The sequence below is a fragment of the Sceloporus undulatus genome, chromosome 6 (assembly GCF_019175285.1).
Source record: "Sceloporus undulatus isolate JIND9_A2432 ecotype Alabama chromosome 6, SceUnd_v1.1, whole genome shotgun sequence".
NCBI classification, from domain to species: domain Eukaryota; kingdom Metazoa; phylum Chordata; class Lepidosauria; order Squamata; family Phrynosomatidae; genus Sceloporus; species Sceloporus undulatus.
In genome coordinates this window covers 55,734,924-55,750,677 of record NC_056527.1, presented here as the reverse complement: position 1 = coordinate 55,750,677, position 15,754 = coordinate 55,734,924, and the positions used below count along the sequence as shown (strand labels likewise).

Here is a 15,754-nt window from a genome sequence, read left to right as displayed (position 1 = left end):
GTTAAGACAAACCTCTCCCAACAATCCTGAGGCCCAGTACCACTTAAGCCCTCCACATGCTGTTGAGCTTCAACTTCTATCAGTCCCAGGTGCCATGTGAAAACTTTTAAACATTTGGCTCTTTTTGTTGAATATTTATTGCAATTTTTTATGCTTTGTTCAACTGTGTGGTCTTACTCAAAGTCTTTCAAGAAATAAAAGCAGAAGAGATCAAGCTTTTGTTCCCTTTTTATTGCTGTAGCAAAGTTGGGTAATTTTGTGATTCAACAAATAAAAAAATGTTACTTTTGTATGATTAGGTGACAGAATACTTTTTGGAAGATTATACGTTTAATGCTGCAATTTCTCAACTAATGGGCCTCAGTAACGTGTTGTCAGTAAGTATACCATACTTTGAAACTTTTTTAAATGATATGAATGTACATTCTAGATTGAAGCTAGCATGAAAGTATGTTTATCACTTTCTACAAATCTACACTTTCTACAAATATATAAAGATTAGAATTTGCATTTTTGTGGAATAGTTTTATTCAGTTGCATTTTTATTTGATTTGAGAGTCTGAAATACTCCTTTTTACTATTACATACAGCTGACACTTTCAGTATTCCTGAAATTAATTTTATTTTAATTACTGTACTAATGAAATGTAGTATATACCATCTCTGTTAACTGCAAGTAATATGTTTCATAGAAAGAAAAAAAATAATTGTTAGACTTGTTTTTATTGGTTTGCCTGTTGAACTTAAATGTTCCAAAACAGTTATTGGTTAAATGTTGTACATGTTGAAAGAATGCATAGTAATTATAGGTACCTTGAGGACAATGTAATGCCAGCCTTTTACCATGTAGAACTGTTGTTCATATCCTTGGCTAACTAGTTAGTGTAGAATAAAACCTTAGTGTGTTGTGACGGCATGGTAGAACAGATGTTTACCAACACTTCAGAATATCCATTTTCACTCCTATCTGAATACAGGAAATATGTAAACTAAAATTAGAACAAGCTCAAGAAGTTTCACTTCATCTGAAAACAATGAAGTCTGTTCTTATTTCATTTCAAAAATATATTTCCTGTGAATAGTTGCACAGAGAATTGCTGCAAATAGATGTCTTATGACGAGTGCTTCCAGTGACTAATTTTTAGTTTGCTTTAATTCTGAGTGACATCAAAAAGCACCAATCTACCCATCCCAGCCATTTTGTTAACATTTTAGCGTTTGCCCCCTTGTCCTGGAAAGCTCATCTAATCTTATTCTATGTGTGTGTCTGCACACACAAGCAAACACAATTTGTAGGTCATTTGTAGAGTTACTTGTGGCTTTATTTGTTTCATCTTCTATATTTGGAAGCTGTATCCTCCCACAACATATCTCCTATATGAGCATAAACATCTACACTGGGTTCCCTCCCACCTTTTAATGATGAAGAGCAGTAGGTCTGTTCCTTGTACAGTGATCACCTGCACCATTTATTCTTTGGTGGCTTGCACACTCAATTGATGTATAAATACTTCATAATAGCTTATCTAGCCAGATATTTTAAAGTACCTAGTGGTAAGGCTTTTCTCTTATGGAAATTTTATACAGTTGATAATGTGGCAATGAGAAATCATGTTGCTCTCACAGAGAAATCTTTTGTGACAGTAATGTGGTTCTTTCTTATCCTCAGCTACATCTCTGGGAACTTAAAAAGCTAAAATGAGGTACAGAGGTGCCACTTTGAGATATGTGGAGGAAAGTCAGGATGTAAATGTAATAAAGAATCAATACCGTATAACTAAATATATGCAATGATAGAAAAAGCAAATAACACCATGTCAGTCCATCTTTTTAGCTTATAACTTGCAACTGCAAAACAAATTATGACTTCAGTTAGTATTACAACAGTGAATTCAAGTTTGCAAAATGCTTTTAGGGCTCTAATCCAATGAAAGGATCTTCGCACACATTATTTGGATTCTCTAAGGAGTTGCAGGAGTCTCAAAAGCATGCCAAGTGTTTAAGTAAGGCTTGCTTTTTCTGTAAACCGTAAACTCTGTGTTTTAAACTTTTCTAACCCTATGTTTTTCTGGCAGAAAAGTTAGAAATTTCTTTCCGTTGAAAAAATATTCCTTTTCAAGATACAGCTCTTCAGTTTTTGACTTCTGACACTTTTCTTCATAAATGGCCACTTTTTATTCTTGTTGTATGCCTTCAAGTCAATGTGAGGCTGTCCTGGGTGTTCTTGGCAAGATTTATTCAACAGAGGTTTGTCATTGCCTTTTTGTGGGGCTGATAGAGTAACACTTCCCTAAGGTCACCCAGCAGATTTCCATGACTGAGTGAGGATTCAAACCCTGATATCCTTGAGTTCTAGTCTAGCACTCAGATGACTACACAATGCTGTATTTTACAATCGTCTTCTTTATTTTGTTTTCCCCCCTACAGCAAGCATCCAAGAAAGTTACTCTCCACAGTGCAGAATTTGAGGATGCTCTTGCTACACTGTTTGTTATGCTTGCCCCAATGGCACCACACATCAGTTCTGAGATCTGGAAAGGTAATTGCTAGAGTTTTGTTTTTTGCTACCACTGTAGAGAAAAATATTTCCAGAAAAATTGTAAATGTTTTGATCATCTGATGACATGAGACAAGTAGGGTTCACTCAGCTCTCCAGATGTTGTTGGACTGTAGCTCCCAGGATTCCTCACTTTGGTTATGCTTACAAGGTTTTGCTGGGAGCTGCTGTCCAACAACATCTGGAAGGCCACATGATTCCCACTCCAATATAAGAAGCAAATTAGTAATATTTTTATCTGAATAATGTTACAAATTGCTTGTTTGCTATTTTCAGTCAGATTGAGATTAGCTACTCTTCATAATCCAGCACTATTTATTATTTCCTTATTTCAACACATTGTATATATCATACTCTGGTTTTACATATTAATTTCAAAGGTTGTTCACAGATTGAAAGCACTAACTAAAGCATTCATAAAATAATTGACTAAATAAATCAGAGAGGAAACAACAACAACAACAAAGAAAAGAAATGGTGAAAAAGAATACAATTTATTTTCACATACTCAAGAAGAGTAGCTGTGTTCAACAATAAGCATGAACAGAGGACAGTGTACCTTTATTATGACCAACCCCCAAAATATTCAGGCTGTTCAGATCTCAAGAACTTTTCATCACACATGGCACAAAAATTATAAGATAGCGAAGAAACAGGAAAGTGCAAAAATTAAACCAGATATTGCTACCTAATTTTAAATAATCAGTTAATTAACCACAGAGAGAAAGTTTGTAGTTTTGAAGGTTCCATGCTTGGAATTTTCTTCCTGCCCAACTGAGAACTGTTATTTCCTTGGCCAATTTTAAGGCTGAGTTGAAGACAACTTTGTTTAGGGAGGCATTCCATATCACTGACTGTTAATTTGTCATGTGATGGCTTATGTTTTGAGTGAATGCTTGCTGTATTATTTTAGAGATGTTTTAATTTTGTAATACTGGTGTTTTAGACTGTACACCATTTAGTAGGTTTTCATTTTTATTTCTACTATGTAAAGCGCTATGCAAATCCTACAGCACTCTATAAATAAATGTTAATAATAATAATAACAACAACAACAATTTATTCAGTTGCTGCTGCTGCTTGTAATGGGATCCATCAAGCAGCATTCTACAGAATTCTGGCATATTATGTTCAGACACTAGATAGTTTATTGCCTGGTGCATTATAAAAGAGGGCAGGATGGGAACAGGAGGTGGCATAGAACACATCTTACAGCACAGGATAACGCCAACGCCACTGCGGCCAGAAGTTCTCATTCCGTTCCAGATGCGTTCCCCAGCAGGCGATTTTCAGGAACACTTCTACACAGTCCCAGGGGCCTGTGCAATAAACTCCTGTCTTAGTGTAGGGGCTCCCTTTGAAGAGTGTTTAGAACTGTCAGCTGGTCCAGATTGCTAACTGAGGCTGGCTACAGAGAACATACAATGATCTTGTTGCAACAGCTTCACTGACTGCCAGTCCATTTCCAGGCACAATTCAAGGTGCTGGTTTTAATCTATAAGGCTCAGGTCCAGGGTAAAAGACCATATTCTGACTTTCAAATGAGTCCATGTGTTAAGATCTACTAGAGAGGCCCTTTTCTCTGTCTCACCACACTCACAGATACTTTTAGTGGAAACATGGGAGAGGGCCTTTTCAGTGGCTGGCTCCAGGCTCTGGAACCCTTTTCCCAGAAAACTCAGACTGGCATCCTCTCTGCTTTCTTTTCACAGTCAAGTAAAGATTTTTCTGTTTCGACAGGCATTTGATGATTAACTGTATAAGGCCTGTTTCATCTAAAAAGTGAGCTGGGTCCTGATAATTGTTTTGTGTGTGTGTGTGTGTGTGTGTGTGTGTGAAATAATATGTTTTTACCTGATTTTAATTTTTTTTTAATTTTTTTAATCTTGTTCTAACTTTGGTATCATGTGAATTTCTGATGATTTTCTTAACTTGTTATATTCTGCTTTGAGTCCCAAACTCGGAAAAAGGTGGAATAGAAATAATAATAATAATAATAATAATAATAATAATAATAATAATAATATTAGTGTATGGGCTGGAAGACCAATGGAGTTCAAATTATGAACATGGAATTAAGGAGCTGGAATTAAGAACATTAAGCACATGGGGCTTGTACAGAATGAAAGCATCTGTGTTCTGAAAATTCTTCCATATTTTGTAGGATGCTTAGCATTCATGCCATTTGGGGGAGCCATTTTCACAAAACTATATATTATCAAACATACTGAGGTGAAAGCTACTGCATTGTAACTTTAGTCTCTGAAAGAGCTGTGGAGATTTGGCTCTTTGTCAGCAACTATTTCCTTTTGTTTGTGTTGCAATACAGTATGTTACAAGTCTTACAGATCAGGTTTAGTTGTATAAATAGTATGGGGAGCAGATAAGATATTTTCATCTTTCTTGTGTGAGGGGAATCCAGTGTATGTTCTCTCCTACCTAACCCATATACTTACGGTTTTAAAAAACACATGTTGAGTGATGTCTGGAGTATTTTTGGACCTCGTGAGAATTGCAGGGTACGGGGAGGGAATCTTCTGTATCCACAGGGGTGTTTGTGAGTGCAGAATCAAGGGTATTCTTCAGTACCCAACCATTCAAAGCCAAAACCCATTTCACATAAAAAGAAACTATTCTTTTAAGAAATGGGTTTTGGCTTTGAGTGTTTGAGTACTGGAGGGTACCCTTGATTCCGCAACCACAAACACTCCTGTGGACATAGGACATCCACCCCCACAATACATTCTACTCTATGGCCAGAGCAGCTGCCACTCCTTTTCTGCAAATATATATATATATATATATATATATATAGAGAGAGAGAGAGAGAGAGAGAGAGAGAGAGAGAGAGAATTCTTAAAATACTACCTTTGTTATTGGTAGTCACTTAAAGAAATATGAATATAAAACATTAGGAAATGTACATAAACTCTGAAGGAAAATAACTCCTTTTATTTATTTTCAGAAAGACTTGGCGCTAATGGTAATATGGGGAAAATTTCTAACTCAGTGACAAAATAGTCCCTGCTGAGGGAAACATTCCCCAATGAAGGCTATTCTTTATACCAGTCAGTATATAAACAACCAGAGCATGCCACTACTGTGGTCCTAGTAAGCAAGTGTCCTACAGGTCTGCTGGTTTTATTTATTTATTTGTTTGTTTGTTTGTTTTCTGATTACTGCAGAAGCAGTGAGAATGGTGGCATATGGCTTGAATGGTACCAGTATATGTCAGCTTAGCAGTCCTTCTGCCAGTTTTAAACTGGTGAAAAGAATTGTCTCTCACTATAATAATTCCAGTGTAAAAGTATGGCACAGTCATCATACTGTAACCAAGCAGTGCTCCTTTCACCACACTTTTATGACCTGTTTTCTTGCTTTATTTGGCATACAAATTGGGAATAGGCATGTACCTTTGAATTCATCAGTGATTATATCTATTGGAACCATATTTAAAGCTCAACAGACATAGTCCACATGTCCTTAGAAGGCAACCAGCTTAACAGTGAGTGAGTCTCTATGAGTCACTCTTGTTCCAGTTTGTTATACCTCAAGTACTGGTGGGTGCTCAAAATCTCTTCAGATTTATCATTGTTCTGAAGTGGTAGCATGTTTGGATGGAAAGACCATAATTCCATCAAAGGCTCCGTTTGTTCATAATGTACCTCTGCCAGGATAGTAAGTTTCAGATCCTTAAAAGCAAGAGACTGACAGTTTTCACTTGGATGGGATTAATTTCATTTGATGCCCTGACATATCAGGTCTGTGTATTGAATTTTATAGATCATTTTATTGTTTTAAAATAACCTTTATGCATTTTTAACTTAGGTTTTTGTATGTTTTATTCTGTTTTGATTTTAATAAACTGAAGGGCTCCTTGAATCCAAGTCGTGGGGAAAAGGTAGTCCATAAATGAAAATAATAATAGTAAGAAGTAATTGTAGTAGTAGTAGTAGTAGTAGTAGTAATCAATGTCTTTGGTCTCATAATCACCACTCTGTTACATTAGAGTTTGAGAACATTTCTTTCCAGATGGTGTACACTGTTTGGGTGACCTCAGGCTGATAGATTTGTTTTATAATAGCATTCCATTGTTAATGGGTTTTCTGCTGCTTTCCATGTTGCTTCTCTCCAAAACTCCTATGGGATTCTTAAGATTCAGACTGACAGACAACTAGAACATAACGTGGCAAATGTAACTGCAGTTGAGAAAAAGAAAGCTTGGATTGTAGATGTGGTGCACCAAGGGATTGCAGAATCAAAGACAAAGAGGAAAAGCTTATGAAATCTCAGGGCCTACAAAATTAGATTTAGCACTTATGGGAATTGAAACCTATGGTTCCACTAATAATAGGTGCTCTGGGAGCAATTCCAAATGGACTCAAAACACATCTGGATGAAATCACCACAGATAGGATCATAATGGCACAATTAAAAAAAGCAACACTGGTTGGAACATACCATGTTATTTGACAATACTGCATTGATTCCTAGATTCTCGGACAGCATCCAAATCACTGATGGTCCAAAATTCCAACCAGTAATCTGTGGTAGAGTGTGAAACCAAATATTTTTTCACAAATTTTGTTTTAAATAATGTTTTCTGTGAGAAGATATTCAAAGGTTTTGACTGCTGTTTCCTTGAAACATTCTTTGACCCTGAGCATTCCCAAAATATGTCTCTGGCTGCTCTGTGGCAAATTGTCAGTAGATGGCTGCACCAGGTCCTTTCATCCTTGCCTCTCATGACATCTGCATCTCAAGTTGGTCCTTCCTGAACAGGAACAAGTGATGAACACGCATTTGCTGCCATCCAGCTTTAGTGAAGGGTTGGTTCTCATCCAAACACTCACTGGTTTCTCTGCATCAGGTTTCACCCACACAAGAATATGGGGTAGTTCTAGTCCCAATATATTATGTTGTCCATGGGTGAGACCAGAAATTACCAGTGGCAAAATGCAATAGTTTTGTTAGGACACTTTTTGTCTCTGCTCTTTTGCTTGTTAAAAAAAACAATCAGTGCAGATGCCTGAAATATTGTTTAAACTGTTGAAATGAGAGTGTCATGAAATTCCTATTATGGCTGAGTTCCTCTATCCCTAAGCATAATGTGCAAGTTCAAAAGGTGGAACTCTCACTACCATATTATTGTAGACACCCTGCTCCATACCCATTTAGCGACTGGTGAGAAGAAAAGAATTGGAGAAGTTTCTTTATTTAGTATTGTACTGATGATTTAGTCTTGTACTGATGTATTTGTGACCCCACTCCACACAGGAAATAGTTGACTTCTCTCTTGAGAATGTAGTCCACTTTAGTGAATTACTGGGTACAGTTTAGGACATTTTCATATTTTGCATTTTGGAGTGTAGAACTTTGCAGATTTACACCATCCCTTTCTTTTTAAATATAAAATGTTCCTCTGGCTTGCATGTGGTTCCCTCTGTCTGTGAACTGCTCTGCATATGGTTGTATTCTAAAAAGTGTGTCAGCCCTTTTACTCCTGGCCCAAGTTCATCAGACTGATAGCTTGGCAATTTGGATATGCAAACAGGATGAAGAAAAGTATTTCCTTCCTGAAATCGTGCATCTGAGCAACATTCAAACACCACATCTAAGAACTTTTTTATTGTTTATAAAATAAAATATTTTTCTCTCCAGACAAGGACATAAGGTTGTTTGACTGAGAGAGTTCCTTTTTATGCAGAGTCTAGTACAGCAAAAGTAAAAGTTTTTACTTTTAGGGTAGATCAGTGGCTGTAGGGTCTTTTCTTTAATTTAAAATTACACTTTTAGATATTGTCAGTTATGCCCTCTAGACTAGTGCTACTCAAAGTGGTGGTCTCTGGACCGCTGCTGGTCCCTGAACCATTAACTCAGTGGTTCCCAACCTTCCTAATGCCGCAACCCTTTAATACAGTTCCTCATGTTGTGGTGACCCAAACCCATGAAATTATTTTCATTGCTACTTAACTGTAATTAAATAGGTGTTTTCCAGTGGTCCTAGGCAACCCCCATGAAGGGGTCCCGACCCACAGGTTGGGAACCACTGCATTAACTGATAGTCCTTGACAAGTTTCCAGGAAAGAAGGGAACAATTGTACCCAGTAGGCACATCTAGTGTTGTTTCCTGCCATGGAACAAACTCCCTCGGAGTGTAGTGGAGTCTCCTTCCTTAGAGGTCTTCAAACAGAGGCTGGATGGCCATCTGTCGGGGATGTTTTGATTGTGATTTCCTGCATGGCAGGGGGTTGGACTGGATGGCCCTTCTACGATTCTATGATTCTATCACTCACATCAGATAGTCTGGGAAGCACTGCCCTAATCAGTTCACACAGTTCTCCAACATATGGACAGCATGGAAGCACTGCATGAAGAGTATCATATGTGTTCTGTGTCTATATCCAATATACGTTACTACTGTACTCTGTTTTAATATTGTGTGATTAGCAGGGGAACTTCTGCTATCTTTGCATGAAGATCAGCTTCATAGAATTACCAAGATCCATGCATACACTGCTGGATGTCTTGTCCTATTTTGAGACAGCAGGTGATTTTGTGTTCTTTGGTGGTCCTTTTTGTCACTGTGAAGTGAAGGGACTGTGCTTAGACAAGTTCCTTTGGCATGGTTTTTGAACACTGGACAGAGAACTAGTTTAATCTGTGTGCGGCATTTTTAAGTGCTCTGAATATCACTGAAATCTTCCTTTACATTTTCAAGTTATTTGTTCACCAAATTATCTTAACAAACAACAGCCTTTATGTGAAATTACTACACAATATGCAGTGGCAGCCTATGGTCAAAGTGAAGACAGGATATGCCTCATAATACCAGTACAGGCTAAGTCCCTCCCCCCATATTTGCTTGGACCACAGAATACAAGCAAAAGGAAGTATACAAACAGATGCTTTAAACATATTTCCAGCGCACAGGCTAGACTTAATTGGCAAGTAACATATTCCTTCTTCTATAAAGCAGATGTTTTAGACAGATATACTTGTGCGCCCTGTGTCTACTGAGAAGCAAGATCTATTGACTTGGTTAAGGGTCACAGGCCTATGTTCTGTCCACCTTCACTGAAATCTCTCAATACAATCTTAACTGAGAACTTCTCAAAAAAAAATAAAATTTAAGCCTGTGGCTCTTACATCAACACTATTTTTTGCTGTATGATTTTCAGAACTTTGTCTTATGAAGAAGCTAGTGAAGCTTTGAAAGGTTGCATAATTATGCTTTGGAGTTGACCACTGCTTATGGATTGTGGATTTTGATGTATTTTGCTGCATAACCAGCACGGTTACTTCTATTTTGAACTGCCAAAGTGTGAAACAAGATAAAAAAATTAAACAAGCTAAATAAACAGAAAATTCATTTGTTGGTAGCTTCCTTACACTTCTTAAAGACATATTTGCCAAGGTGTCCAAGAAAATTAGGTGCTTGTCTCTAGAAAAGGTACGTTCTTTGCTATAATGGCTGCATCCGCACTGCAGAAGTAATCCAGTTTGACACTGTTTTAATTGCCATAGTTCAATGCTATGGAATTCTGGGAAGTGTAGTTTCTTGTGGCACCAGAGCAGAACAACAAACTACCCTTCATAGAATTCCATAGCACTGAGCCATGGCAGTTAAAGCAGTGTCAAACCAGATTATTTATGCAGTGTGGGTGGATTCAGTGATATTGTGAGCCAGGTATGGGAATATCCATCTTGAAATGGGAGGTAACAGAGAAAGGGGATGGGAGGTAGGTTTGGAGATGAGAAGACATTTAGTTCATTATAGTGAGAGATATTTAGGTTTCATTTGCTTTGTTTGTGCACCCTCTGCTCCCTTTTTCTTTTGTATCATAACTGTAGATTGGGGATCTGTCTTCCAGTGGTTTTCAGACTTGCACTTCTCACCATGATTATGCTGGACTGGGCTTCTGGGATTTATAGTTCGATAACAGGCCTGGGGCTGCATAATTCCCACCCCACCTTGAGTAGTCTTCCAGATGTGCTTTGTTTGCTTTATGAGTCATGTGAGCAGTATGTCACTGATTTGTGTTTTTCAAAAAGTTGAGAGGGTTGCAAAAACATGGATGAAAATCCTGTTAAACAGGAAAATAATGAACTGTTTATAATTGCATATTTTTTTTCTTTCCTATCGAACATGGGAGCATAGGAAAAAACTGAGATTATTTACAAATGGAAAAATCCCAAGGAGAAGGGCCCAGCCAAAAAAAAAAGTCACTCTTCTGGAAGCTTTTCCCCCCTTTATTACATTTTAAAAGTTTTCAGATATGTTGTGATGATTCACTGCTTCCATCATGAAAACTGATTTTCTTCTTTAAGGTCTCTGTGACTCACACAAATGGGTTATCCTTTCCCTGCGCAGTGCCATTTTCAGACCATTCTGTAGTAATCTGTAGAATTTTGCTGTTAGCCCCTCCAACTCCGCCAGCCCTATATAAGGGCTTCCTGTAATCATTTGGGATTACAGCCTAAATTATTTTTTGTGATCAAACGTTTTTGTTATATTTTGGAAAGAGTTCCTACCTCCTACAACTTCTTTATAAGTACAAGCAAATCCATCATTTGTGTATTTCAGGTTTATCTCATGTTCAGAACAAACTTTGTAGTCATCACCGTTGGGACATGGAAGTACTACAGCAGTCCTGGCCTACTGTGGACCCAGAATACATTCAGCAGCCAGATATAGTAGAAGTGTCTGTTCTGGTAAGAACATGTACTCTTACTTTAGTCTTGATCACTAAGACATACTGGTATGTAATCTCACCTGCTCAGAGGACCAGTGCATGTGGTGCAGGGCTGCCCTGCTCCCACCTCCATTAGGCAGAATGATGTACCCACCCCTGGCAGTAGCAGTAATCCTGAGAAGCTCTGCCACTTTGGAGAAACTTACAACAAAGTCATATAAAGGAGGGTAATTTGGCCAAAGGACCTGAAACATTACTCCTTGTGATAGGCTATTCTCGTGATGGAAAGACTAGTTCAAGTGAGAATACTGTGTCCAGTGGGCCATCTACCCTTGTACTCCCCCCAGCCATTTTTGTGGTTCCTGTGCAGTGGCTCAAGTGGTTAAGACACTGAGTCTCTTGATTGCAAGATCAGCAGGTTGGCAGTTCGAGGCCCGGATGCTGCATGATGGGGTGAGCTCCCATCACTTCTCCCAGCTTCTGCCAACCTGACAGTTCGAAAGCATGCAAATGCAAGTAGATAATTAGGTACCACTTCTCAGTAGGAAAGTAACAGCATTCGGTGGAGTCATGCTGGCCATATGACCACCAGAGGAGTCCTCTGACAATGCTGGTTCTTCGGCTTAGAAATGGAGATGAACACCACCCCCTACAGTCTGTTACTACTAGATATTTATGTCAAGGGATTACCTTTACCTTTGTTCCTCCTAAAAAAATGTATGCTATTTTTTTCCCTAAATTGCCACTGCTTGAAGTCTCCAAGAGAAGCTGTGCCCATTTAATTTTTTAAAAAAATAAATAAATAGAAAACCAGAAATAGACCTTCAAATACTTCCAGTTTTGTTTCCTCCCTTCCTTTCTTTGTATGTGTTTTTTTAAAACTGAGATCAGTGTGTCCTCCACTGGCAGGAAATTGGCTCCCAGACCCCTGGAATTTGCCCACACCTGGTCTACATAGTCTCCAGAGTTTCCTATATTGGATGGATATGTATAAAAATTATTTTGCATGAATGTATGTTTGACTTACAACTGTACATAGGTCCAAAACACACTGCAGAAATAATCCAGTTTGAGACTGCTTTTACTCCCCTGGCTCAGTGCTAGGGAATCCTGGGTATTGTAGTTTATTGTGGCACCAGAGCACTCTGACAAAGAAGTCTAAATGTCTCATAAAACTACACTTCTCAGAATTCTTTAGCATTGAGTCAGGGCAGTTAAAGCAGTCTCAAACTGGATTATTTCTGCAGTGTGTTTTGGGCCATAGACACAGAGCTGCTGTGGAAAATGACATCCTCCTATCAATACATCTTCCATAAAATGTTGAATCAATGGACCTCTGTGCTCCTGTACTACACCCACTCACACTTCATCTCATTGCTACCTCTGGTGTAGGCAGAGGGGTGCATAGTGCAGTCTTATCAAGGCATATGAAGAAGACACAACATAGTTAATCTAACATTTGCTTTCATAAAGCTCTACCCTGAACTTTCATTCTAAGCCACAGCCTGACATTTGTCACAATAACTCAACTTAATGACATGTTGCATTTTTAGACAATTGTAGTCCTATCTGAGTTGGCATAATGTACTCCATTATTTCCATTTGGTGCTGGATCTGTAGCTGTCCATATTCACCCCAAAGTACAACAGGAAGCAACATGAAACAGGTCACTGAACATTTGGGTTATGTGCTGGAGACATAATGATGGATATATCTGCATTATTACAGGGTTGTGTCAGCTGCAGTACATGGTAGCCTCTGGAATAGCGTGGTTTTTTATATTTAAATTACCTGCCACAGCTTAACAGACTGGAATTGAGAAACGGAATGTTAAAGAAGTTCAGGATCTGTTCAGATAGTCTGGAAACAAGTTTTCACACCTATTTCAGGATGGACTGTTTGATTTCATGTATTTATTTTTAAATATGTATATCCCATCTTTTGATTAAAGGCTGTTTCATCAGTAGAGGTTCTGCTGGGGCATTGGCTAAAGATGCCAGATCCTAATCACTCATCCTATAATCAGCCCACAGGGTCAGAAAGGAACCTGTCATAGCAGGAGTTGACCATGGTTGCTGATTATTTGTTCCAGTTTAGCTCTGTTCTTTAGATTCCCCTACCCTTTTCAGTTTTCTGCTTTCACAGCAGTTGCCCTTGTCAGTCTTGAAAAACTATACTTTACATTGTCTGGGGAAAATACTCTTTAAAATTAAATATCCCCAGAAACAAGGGAAATTATTGCCTAAAAACTGATCAGTGTTTGTTTAGTATCTCTTTAATCCAATAAGTTGGGCCACATCTGATTTCTTGGACATCTCTTCTCTTTCAATCAGTCCCAGTGGTTGTGTTAGTGTAGTGTAGTGTAATTCTAATTTAGTGCTTTGTGTACGAGGTATGCACTGTACACCATGACAGCACAAATGTCAAGACAGATGGAAATAAATTAACTTTCTTAATGGACTGTATATTTTAAATCTGTATCTGAATTTATGTAATCGTATTGTTCTGGTTTGTAGGAGTATATATTAGGGAGATGGATTAAGAACCAAGAGGCAAGAGAGAGCACCCATTTTTAATATATCTTTTGGTTCTCATCTGTGTCTTTTCCTCTTCCAGATTAACAACAAGCCCTGTGGTAAAGTTGGGGTGCCTCAGCAAGTAGCCCGAGATGCAGAAACAGTCCGTGAACTGGTTGTTCAAAGTGAGCTGGGGAATGAATATCTTCAAGGACGTACAATTACAAAGTTCTTTTTGTCTCCTCGAACTGCCCTCGTCAACTTCCTCATTCAGGAGTAGGAGGCAGAGAAATTTCTGAAACAGTCTATTTAACATATCCAGATGAAATTCATCAAAAAAATTTTTTTTATTTTGTCAGACTTGGTGGCACAGAGCTACAGAAAGAGCCGGGGAAGGGAGGGGCACAGCTGTAGGGATATGTTCTCATAAAGAGAGACCCTACTTAGAGGAGACATGCTGACTGAGGAGATCTGAACAGTTCCAGAGATTGATAATGTGCGTCCATATTCTCAGTCTACATATTTGTTCATTCACATAGGTAGAGTGTTGTGTGTCTCCTCTATTACCACTTTACATAACAATGAAAAAACATTTAATGCATTAGGATTGTGCATACTTTCTCATTAAGAATGGAAGCCACCCAATTGTATTGTCCTACTTGAACAAAGATTGGGCAGAGGAATGAAGGGAATAGAAGACTAAATAAGAAAGAACTAATACAAGCATTTCTCTGGAGATCATGTACAAAAAGACTTTTTACCCAAGTTGCCAGATGCATGCTAAAGTGTTACATTGGTTATTTAGGGCAAGTTGATCCTCAACTCATAAAAGAGTCTGTTTGTATCTAGTTCTCTCTCTCTCTCTCTCTCTGCATATACACGCACACACATAAACATGCAACACACTAGAGTTCTTCAGTGGATTGATCATGTGGGTAATGTACAATGGGTTCATGGTATCCGCTGGGGTTTGGTTCCAGGACCCCTCTACATACCAAAATTGGTGGATGTTCAGGTTCTGTTATATATAATGAATGGCCTAGTAAAATTGTGCCCCTTATATAAAATGAAGAAATCAAGTTTGCTTATTAAAAAAACTTTCCTGCCATGGGTTGTTGACTCCATGGATACAGATTCTGTGGATATGGAGGGCCAACTGTACATTGTTATAATCCATCATCTCTTTCTCTAATTCTAGAGCACCATTCTTATTTGTTCAGAAGCCAAAAGTCATCTTAAACATTTTTATACCTTTGCTGTGTTTTTTCACCAGTTCCCACACAGCCCATCAACATGAAATGAGGTAATGAAAATTATTTGTAAGGAAAATGAACCATACTTAATTTATTACCTCTGTACTTCAAAGCAATGAGCTGGTAATAGATCAAGCTCAAGCCTGGCAGTGTTGCCAAGGGATATCCATACATGCAAGTGCTTGTCTTTTGTTAGGCCTGATTCTCACACAGCCTTAGTTGTTCAGGAAGAATGAAGGTTGTAACTTTGTCAGTACACTGTATAATGTGAAAAGTAAAAATGAGGTGTTTTTTCAAGCATGGCGAGTCAATGATGTACTGTAGTAAGCAAAGCAGTTTTCTTGGAGAGCGCAGCCACTTGCCTAGTACAATAGATCAGCTGTTCTGGGCACAGGACAGCTTGACTCTGAGTAACAAAGACGTCAGGATTCCTGGCTGCAGTTCTTCCCAACTACATTTCTAATTCACAGTGCTTACTGTGCACTCTTTTTCTGTCTTTTTCCCCCTTTTTTTTACAGTTTGTAAGCCATGAGTCATTGATCAGCTGCCCTCCTGACAGCTTCAAAATGCATAGCCAGTGTAGTTTGACCTTATTAACTCTGGATGGCAAAAACTGCACTGAGATATAAGCACAAGTAAAGCTAACAAAACCAAAATGTTGTAATGGTTGAGACAAAACAAATCTATTTTGCAGCCTTCAGAAAACTGAATCCCCATCTCCTACCCCTTTGG

At 38.3% G+C, this 15,754-nt stretch overlaps 1 protein-coding gene across 2 annotated transcripts in view; it reads left to right on the top strand.

Annotated features, from left to right (window-relative positions):
* The window catches only part of LARS2 (leucyl-tRNA synthetase 2, mitochondrial), a 66,658-nt gene extending 52,041 nt beyond the window's left edge, over positions 1-14,617 (top strand). For both annotated transcript variants that reach the window (XM_042474848.1, XM_042474847.1), the window contains exons 18-21: positions 300-377; positions 2,428-2,539; positions 11,145-11,272; positions 13,870-14,617. In XM_042474848.1, coding sequence (XP_042330782.1) covers positions 300-377; positions 2,428-2,539; positions 11,145-11,272; positions 13,870-14,049 — 498 coding nt within the window. In that variant the 3' untranslated portion in view covers positions 14,050-14,617. The remainder of the gene's footprint in view (positions 1-299; positions 378-2,427; positions 2,540-11,144; positions 11,273-13,869) is intronic.
* Positions 14,618-15,754: the final 1,137 nt, after the last annotated feature.